General features: G+C 49.6%; 1 protein-coding gene across 3 annotated transcripts in view; it reads left to right on the forward strand.

Annotated features, from left to right (window-relative positions):
* Positions 1 to 8,781, forward strand: part of LOC115206601 (arf-GAP with Rho-GAP domain, ANK repeat and PH domain-containing protein 1) — a gene marked incomplete at its 3' end in the record, with an annotated part of 50,384 nt that extends 41,603 nt beyond the window's left edge. For all 3 annotated transcript variants that reach the window (XM_029773745.1, XM_029773746.1, XM_029773747.1), the window contains 2 exon segments: positions 8,402 to 8,576; positions 8,647 to 8,781. In XM_029773745.1, the coding sequence (XP_029629605.1) occupies positions 8,402 to 8,576; positions 8,647 to 8,781 (310 nt within the window).
* Positions 8,782 to 9,845: the final 1,064 nt, after the last annotated feature.

The raw sequence follows: 9,845 nt of genomic DNA on the forward strand, positions 1-9,845 counted from the left end.
GATGCTTTCACACAGGGTAATTAAGCAATTAACATCCCATCATGCTTAAGAACATGTGTTAAAAATGCCCAGTTTCCCATTACTTTGACTACAAGAGATCTGTGACTTTGGGTCTCAAAGGAGCATAGAGGGTTTAAAGGGTGTGTGTCTCAGTCACCAGATCTCAACACAATTGAACACTTGTGGGAGATTCTGGAGCGACGCCTGAGACAGCTTTCCACCACCATCAACAAAACACCAAATTATTTAATTTATTGTAGAAGAATGGTGTCGCATCCCTCCAATAGAGTTCCGGACACTTGTAGAATCTATGCCAAGGCGCATTGAAGCTGTTCTGGCGGCTCGTAGTGACCCAACGCCCTGTTAAGACACTTTATGTTGGTGTTTTCTTTATTTTGGCAGTTACCTGTATTCCAGAATCTCATGGCACATCACAGCTAAACTATGTTAGCATCTTATTGCAAATCACAGCTAAACTATGTTAGCGTCTTATAGCACATCACAGCTAAACTATGCTAGCATCTTATAGCACGTCACAGCTAAACTATATTAGCATCTTATTGCAAATCACAGCTAAACTATGTTAGCATCTTATAACACATCACAGCTAAAATATGCTAGCATCTTATAGCACATCACAGCTAAACTATGTTAGCATCTTATAGCACATCACAGCTAAACTATGTTAGCATCTTATAGCACATCACTCAAAACAATGTTAGCATCTTATAGCACATCACAGCTAAATTATGTTAGCATCTTATAGTACATCAAAGCTAAACTATGTTAGCATCTTATAACACATCACAGCTGAACTATGTTAGCATCTTATAACACATCACAGCTAAAATATGCTAGCATCTTATAGCACATCACAGCTAAAATATGCTAGCATCTTATAGCACATCACAGCTAAACTATGTTAGCATCTTATAGCACATCACAGCTAAACTATGTTAGCATCTTATAGCACATCACAGCTAAACTATGTTAGCATCTTATAGCACATCACAGCAAAACAATGTTAGCATCTTATAGCACATCACAGCTAAATTATGTTAGCATCTTATAGTACATCAAAGCTAAACTATGTTAGCATCTTATAGCACATCATTGCTAAACTATGTTAGCATCTTATAGCTAGCGCCAGGAGTTTTTCCTGATCCGCTGACATGGTCAGGAAAAACTTGGATCCTAATTTGATTGCTATGCTACACAGTTATAACATAGTGAAGCTAAATAATTTCTGCTTTTCTAGCATCCCTCAGTGCAGGCTAGCACTGCTTTTACAGGGCTGCCAGTCTACCTCACAGCTAACCTCCACATGATAATTAATCAACCAACCCAGAGATTAGACAGCAACCATTGAGAATATTAGTTTGACAGTGTGACTGTGGGCTGACAGTGTTATGAGACGCAGAGGTATTTGTGTGTGTGTATGGATGGTTTTGGATATGTTTGTGTGTGTGAGTGGTTTAGGAGTTTCTCCATATGTCTGTATTGAATATTGACATGTCTGTGTGGTTCAAACCCTACACCTCAACCCGAGCACTCGGTTCTGCCATCTTTGGTCTCTTGGGAATCCCACCCTTATGAGGGGCCGTGAGCTGGGCCTTCTCCTTGGCAGAAGGTAGCTTGGGGAGGGGAATGAAATGAGCTGTTTTGGAAAACCTGTCCACCACTGTGAGGATAGTGGTGTTTCCATCAGACGAAGAGAGACCAGTGATGAAGTCCAGGGATATATGTGACCAGCGACGGTGAGGGACAGGAAGAGGTTGAAGGAGGCCAGCCGGAGCTTGCAGAGGAGTCTTGTTTTGAGCACAGACAGTGCAGGCGGCGATTAACGCAGAGACGTCAGGGACCATGGTGGGCCACCAAAAAAAAGCATTGTCGCACAAAGGCCAGGGTCTGACGGGAGCCAGGGCGGCAGGCAAGCCTGGAAGAAGGAGCCCTTTCCAGGACCGGGGAGTGGGCAGGGTCTGGGACAAACATCCAATTAGCCGGAGCCCCCCATCGGCCCATCGAGCTTGCCTGGAGTTGAGACACTTGGCGGTACAGAGATATTCCAGATTCTTGTGGTCCGTCCACACTATGAATGGCTGTTCCGCTCCCTCTAACCAGTGTCTCCACTCCTCCAATGTCATCTTCACTGGGAGTAGTTCTCGATTCCCTACATCATATTTCCTCTCCGTGGCGTTAAGAGGATGGGAGAAGAAGGCGCAGGAATGCAGCTTAAGGTTCAGGGCAGAAAACTGGGACAGGACGGCCCCCACTCCGACATCCGACGCGTCTACCTCCACCACCAACTGACAGGATGGGTCCGGTTGGATCAATATGAGACCTGTGGTGAAGAGGTGCTTAAGGTCCAGGAACTCCCGGTCAGCAGCTGGGGACCACGTGAATGGGACCTTGGGAGAGGTGAGTGCTGACAGGGGGGAAGCCAGGGTGCTAGAACCCCAGAAAAAAACGGAAATAGAAATTGGCAAATCCTAAGAGACGTTGCAGCTGCACTCTGGACATGGGTTGGGGCCAATCCACCACAGCTCTCAATGTTCCGGGATCCATCTGCACATTCCGAGCAGCGATGATGTATCCAAGGAAGGAGATGGTGGAGCATTGGAATTCGCATTTTTCGGTTTTGACAAAAAGCTGGTTCTCCAAGAGACGCTGGAGGACATGGAGGACGTGTTCTTGAGCCGAGAGGGAAAAAATGAGGATGTCGTCCAGATAGATGAACACGAACCGGTTCAACATGCTGCGGAGAACGTCATTAACCAGGGCCTGGAACACTGCAGGAGCATTGGTCAGACCGACTGGCGTCACCAGGTATTCATAATGTCTCCTAGCAGTGTTGAAGGCTGTCTTTCACTCGTCACCTTCCCGTATCCATACCAGGTGGTAGGTGTTCTGCAGGTCCAACTTAGAGAAGATGACCTGCTGGTACAGTGAATACAGCTGTCCCCGGGGTGGTGTAGTGCCGGGAGAAGGTCGGACCGGCAGTCATAGGGTCAATGCGGAGGAAGCGACGTGGCCCAGGCCTTGCTGAAAACCTCCTGGGGGTACTGGTACTCCACGGGAACGGTGGCGAGGTCTGAGGCTTCTTCCAAGCCCACAGGAAGATGTCCCGGGGCAGACTTCAGACAATGGGCGCGGCAGAACGGGCTCCAGCCCATGATAGTACCAGTAGTCTTATTGATAAGGGGATTGTGGCGCTGGAGCCAAGAAAATACCACGGGAACCTGAGGAGACTTGATGAGCATAAACTTTATAGACTCAGTGTGGTTCCCAGATACACACAGGTGGATAGAAGTGGTATTGTGGGTGACCCTGCCTATAGAGTGCCCATCCTGTGCTCTAACGTCCATGGGAATGGAGAGGGGCTGAGTGGGGATGCCCAGCTCAAACACCAGGGTGGCGTCCATGAAACTCTCGTCGGCCCCAGAGTCAATGAGAGCCCGGAGAGATTTTGACTAGTCACCCCACAGCAGGATGGCATGGAGAGGGGTCTGAGTAAGGGGAGAAGAAAAATTATCCATATGGCCCACCAGAGTACTCGTACCTACTGATGAACATGGTCCTTTTTAATGGACAGGTAGACACATAATGACTAGCAGTTCCGCCATACAGACAACTCTGGCTGTTGAGTCTGCATAAGCGTTAGGTTGGAGGCAGCCTAGCTTTGACGAGTTGCATCGGCTCCGGAAAAGGCGAGCCGGCAGACCTCTTCTCCCTCGATTCGGATGGTCAAGGCGATGAGCAAGTCGAGATCCATAGGCAACTTCCGGGCTGCGAGCTCGTCCTTAACCTCCTCCGATAATCCATGTATGTCAGGGTTTTCGCTGCTGGTCATTCGAGTCAAGTGCAGGAGAGCAGAGAATAGGTGATCAGGCGACTTTATTAGCCAAGAGCAACAAACAGACGTGCGCAAACAGCTACAACTCAAGCCAACTGGCAAAAGTGACAAGCGCAAAATACCGTCAATAATATAACAATAAAGTTCACCAATAATTCCCCAAATAGGGTACAGGCAATGCCCAGGGTGAAAAACCAGACTGGTGCGATACAACAAACACAAGTCAAAACAATTCCACACAAATACATGGGGGGAACACACATATATATATATATATATATATACTGCTCAAAAAAATAAAGGGAACACTTAAACAACACAATGTAACTCCAAGTCAATCACACTTCTGTGAAATCAAACTGTCCACTTAGGAAGCAACACTGATTGACAATAAATTTCACATGCTGTTGTGCAAATGGAATAGACAACAGGTGGAAATTATAGGCAATTAGCAAGACCCCCAATAAAGGAGTGGTTCTGAAGGTGGGGACCACAGACCACTTTTCAGTTCCTATGCTTCCTGGCTGATGTTTTGGTCACTTTTGAATGCTGGCGGTGCTTTCACTCTAGTGGTAGCATGAGACGGAGTCTACAACCCACACAAGTGGCTCAGGTAGTGCAGCTCATCCAGGATGGCACATCAATGCAAGCTGTGGCAAGAAAGTTTGCTGTGTCTGTCAGCGTGGTGTCCAGAGCATGGAGGCGCTACCAGGAGACAGGCCAGTACATCAGGAGACGTGGAGGAGGCCGTAGGAGGGCAACAACCCAGCAGCAGGACCGCTACCTCCGCCTTTGTGCAAGGAGGAGCAGGAGAAGCACTGCCAGAGCCCTGCAAAATGACCTCCAGCAGGCCACAAATGTGCATGTGTCTGCTCAAACGGTCAGAAACAGACTCCATGAGGGTGGTATGAGGGCCCGACGTCCACAGGTGGGGGTTGTGCTTACAGCCCAACACCGTGCAGGACGTTTGGCATTTGCCAGAGAACACCAAGATTGGCAAATTCGCCACTGGTGCCCTGTGCTCTTCACAGATGAAAGCAGGTTCACACTGAGCACATGACAGACGTGACAGAGTCTGGAGACGCCGTGGAGAACGTTCTGCTGCCTGCAACATCCTCCAGCATGACCGGTTTGGCGGTGGGTCAGTCATAGTGTGGGGTGGCATTTCTTTGGGGGGCCGCACAGCCCTCCATGTGCTTGCCAGAAGTAGCCTGACTGCCATTAGGTACCGAGATGAGATCCTCAGACCCCTTGTGAGACCATATGCTGGTGCGGTTGGCCCTGGGTTCCTCCTAATGCAAGACAATGCTAGATCTCATGTGGCTGGAGTGCATCAGCAGTTCCTGCAAGAGGAAGGCATTGATGCTATGGACTGGCCCGCCCGTTCCCCAGACCTGAATCCAATTGAGCACATCTGGGACATCATGTCTCGCCCCATCCACCAACGCCATGTTGCACCACAGACTGTCCAGGAGTTGGCGGATGCTTTAGTCCAGGTCTGGGAGGAGATCCCTCAGGAGACCATCTGCCACTTCATCAGGAGCATGCCCAGGCGTTGTAGGGAGGTCATACAGGCACGTGGAGGCCACACACACTACTGAGCCTCATTTTGACTTGTTTTAAGGACATTACATCAAAGTTGGATCAGCCTGTAGTGTGGTTTTCCACTTTCATTTTGAGTGTGACTCCAAATCCAGACCTCCATGGGTTGATAAATTGGATTTCCATTGATTATTTTTGTGTGATTTTGTTGTCAGCACATTAAACTATGTAAAGAAAAAAGTATTTAATAAGATTATTTCATTCATTCAGATTTAGGATGTGTTGTTTAAGTGTTCCCTTTATTTTTTTGAGCAGTATATATATATATATATGCAGTGTGATTAGGGAATGTAAACCTGGTGTGCGGGGAACAAGACAAAACAATGGAACAATGAAAAATGGAGTGGCGATGGCTAGAAGGCCGGTGACGTCGACCGCCGAACGCCGCCCGAACAAGGAAGGGAGCCGACTTCGGTGGAAGTCGTGACAATGTAGGAATGTGTCAAACAGGGATTCCGGGTTCCAGGCACTCTTGGCAGCCAACGTGCGGAAATCAATCGCATCGTCTGCCACACTGCGGGGGTCTTGGCGGAGCTGGAGTAACTTCCGGGCAGCCTCTCTCCCAGACAATGGAGAATCGAAAACCTTTTATACCTCAGCTACGAACTCCTCCAGACTGAAACATACGGCAGATTATTGTTCTCACACCGCCGTAGCCCAGACGAGAGCCCTCCCGGACATTAGCGTTATGAGATACGCTATCTTCGAGCGGTCCGAGGGGAAGGACAAGGGCTGCAGCTCGAAGATGAGGGAACACTGGAAGAGAAACTCCCGACAGGTTCCTGACCTTCCAGCGACACGTTCTGGAGGAGGTAAGCGGGGTTCTCGAGAAGTCAGGGTGGCCTGGAGAGACGCACTGCTGACAGCTGTTTTACTGAGGAGCTGGGAGGTTACTGTCGTAGCCGGCTGCCTCACACCAATTCATTCAAGGCACGGTCATGGCGTTCTGCCAAGGTCTGGAACCCTTCCATAAGACCTCAAAGTAACTCCTCGTGTCTCCCATTGGTGGCTCCTTGGTAGGAGACGGCGTTGCTGAGCTGGTCTGAGTCTGCTGGGTCAGTCATGGCCAGTTCCTACTATCAGACCTCAGGATACGACCCAGACGCAGACAGTTCGAAATAACAAATGTTTATTTACAAAACAGGGGGCAGGCAAACGACAGGTCAAGGGGCAGGCAGAGCGGTCAGTAATCCAGGGCAGAGTCACAAGGTACAGAACGGTAGGCAGGCTCAGGGTTAGGGCAGGCAGAGGTCAGTAATCCAGGGCAGTGTCACAAGGTACAGAACGGCAGGCAGGCTCAGGTTTAGGGCAGGCAGAATGGTCAAAAACCAGGAGAACTAAAAAAAAAACAGGAACTAATGAGAAACAGGAGTACGGGAAAAAACGCTGGTAGACTTGATGAGACAAGACGAACTGGCAACAGCCAAACAGAAAACACAGGTATAAATGCACAGGGGAGAATGAGTGACACCTGGAGGGCGGTGGAGACAAGCACAAGACAGGTGAAAGAGATCAGTGTGTCACTCTCTGATTACAAGACATTCATATTTTTTTTATATTTTCTTTTCACTTTCCCTCCAGAGACACATCCAGGGTATAGAGTGCACGCCACACGACCCTCAGAAAAATCATTCTCTCTCTCTCTCTCTCGTTCTGTCTTTCTTTCTTTCTCTCTAGCTCTCCAGGGGTTGTGTAAAAGTCTTTGATTCCTCCCTGTGTCTGTGTGCATGTTTGATGATGTGTGAGGGCTGGAAGTCCTGGAGAAGAAAAAGATATAGGAGAAGAAGAAAGTAGGAGAAGGAGAGAAATGAGTAGAGAGGGAGGAAGGAGAGAAGGGAAGAGACAGATGTGACATCCCCCAATCACACCAAAAGGATGTGGGTTGTTGGTTCAGAAAGAGTGCAGCAGCATCATTGTGTGTCTGTGTGTGCTTGTAATAAGGTGTGTGTTACTGTGTTGGGTTGTGCTCCAGCTGGAAGACTGTTGAGCTCAGCTGTAAAAACATCCTCCTCCCTGTTTTGTATCTCTCCTGGCCTCTAGCTTTCCCTCAACGGAGCTGTCACCCTCTCTTCCTGACTGGTTTTAATTTCCTCCCATGATTCCCAGTTAACCTGTCCCTTACCCTGTCCCTGGAGGATTTTACCCCCCTGTCCCCCTCACCTTAAAGTCCTCAGAGATGTGAGTCATTGGTCTCAGTTGAGAAACAGTGGATTGTTCTAACCACAGCTGTGAGTCAGCTGCACCACTGCTTTGCCCAACAACAACAGGTGGACTGTGGGTTGGTGTGAAATGTGTAGGCTTGTGGAATGTTGTAGGTTATGATGTCATAATGTTCTAGAACTGTCTGAGACCCTGAACTATGAACTGAGAAACAAGTTCACTAATACTGCTGTGACAGCTACAATGACAGTCTAATACTGCTGTGACAGCTACAATGACAGTCTAATACTGCTGTGACAGCTACAATGACAGTCTAATACTGCTGTGACAGCTACAATGACAGTCTAATACTGCTGTGACAGCTACAATGAGAGTCTAATACTGCTGTGACAGCTACAATGAGAGTCTAATACTGCTGTGACAGCTACAATGACAGTCTAATACTGCTGTGACAGCTACAATGACAGTCTAATACTGCTGTGACAGCTACAATGACAGTCTAATACTGCTGTGACAGCTACAATGAGAGTCTAATACTGCTGTGACAGCTACAATGACAGTATAATACTGCTGTGACAGCTACAATGAGAGTCTGGTTTCTGCTATTTCAAGCAAAAAGCTCCTACTCAGCATCACATCATTCCATGGCAGCGATGCTACTTCCTCCTAGGTAACACTGACAGAGTGATCAGAACATTTTCTGAATTTGAAACAGTTATCCCCCCTAACCTCTCTCCCCCTCCCCCCTTTCTCCCTCTCTCTCTCCCTCCCTCTCTCCCTCTCCAGGCCCTGTGTATAAACGTGCAGTGCAGTGATGTGCTGGAGACCTTATGTCTGGTGTTCTGTGGAGCTGATGTAAACTGTTCTACTGGCCAGGCTGACTGTCCCTCCCCCCTCTCCCTGGCACTCGCACACGACCAGAAACTACAGGCCGAGTTCCTCTCACACAACCTCAACACAGGTATTTCCATGTTGTATTCCTGTGTAGTAACGAGTGTGCATGTTGACAGTGTGTTGTTGTGTGTCTGCAGAGCTGCCTCGGTCAGAGGTGACTGGGGTCATGGAGCCTCAACACTATTCACCACAGCACCCCGTCACTCACAACGGCTTCCTTTTCAAGACCGCCTCCATGGCCCGGCCTATCACGGAGCGCAAGGCCAGGGAGGGTGAGCCAATCTCACACACACACATCTCCCCTAGTTTCTTCCTTAGTCCCCTAGTCCCTTCCCCTAGTCCCTTCCTCTAGTCCCTTCCCCTAGTCCCTTCCTCTAGTCCCTTCCCCTAGTCCTTCCCCTAGTACCTTCCCCTAGTCCCTTCCCCTAGTACCTTCCGCTAGTCTCTTAGTACCTTCCCCTAGTCCCTTCCCCTAGTCCCTTCCTCCAGTCCCTTCCCCTAGTCCCTTCCCTAGTCCCGTGTGCGCTCTAGTCCTCTTCCCTAGTCCCTTCCCCTAGTCCCTTCCCTAGTTCCCTTCCTCCTAGTCCCTTCCCCTAGTCCCTTCCCCTAGTCCCTTCCTCTAGTCCCTTCCCCTAGTCCCTTCCCTAGTCCCTTCCCCTAGTCCCTTCCCCTAGTACCTTCCCCTAGTCCCTTCCCCTAGTCCCTTCCCCTAGTCTCCTAGTCCCTTCCCCTAGTCCCTTCCCCTAGTCCCTTCCCCTAGTCCCTTCCCCTAGTCCCTTCCCATAGTCTCCTAGTCCCTTCCCTAGTCCCTTCCCCTAGTCCCTTCCTCTAGTCCCTTCCCCTAGTCCCTTCCCCTAGTCCCTTCCCATAGTCTCCTAGTCCCTTCCCTAGTCCCTTCCCCTAGTCCCTTCCTCTAGTCCCTTCCCCTAGTCCCTTCCCCTAGTCCCTTCCCCTAGTACCTTCCCCTAGTCTCTTAGTCCCTTCCCCTAGTCCCTTCCCCTAGTCCCTTCCCCTAGTACCTTCCCCTAGTCCCTTCCCCTAGTCCCTTCCTCTAGTCCCTTCCCCTAGTCCCTTCCCCTAGTCCCTTCCCCTAGTCCCTTCCCCTAGTACCTTCCCCTAGTCCCTTCCCCTAGTCCCTTCCCCTAGTCTCCTAGTCCTTCCCCTAGTCCCTTCCCCTAGTCCCTTCCCCTAGTACCTTCCCCTAGTCCCTTCCCCTAGTCCCTTCCCCTAGTCCCTTCCCATAGTCTCCTAGTCCCTTCCCCTAGTCCCTTCCCCTAGTCCCTTCCCATAGTCTCCTAGTCCCTTCCCATAGTCCCGAGTCCTTCCCTAGTCCCCC

The sequence above is a fragment of the Salmo trutta genome, chromosome 13 (genome assembly GCF_901001165.1).
Source record: "Salmo trutta chromosome 13, fSalTru1.1, whole genome shotgun sequence".
In the NCBI taxonomy this organism is placed as follows: Eukaryota; Metazoa; Chordata; class Actinopteri; order Salmoniformes; family Salmonidae; genus Salmo; species Salmo trutta.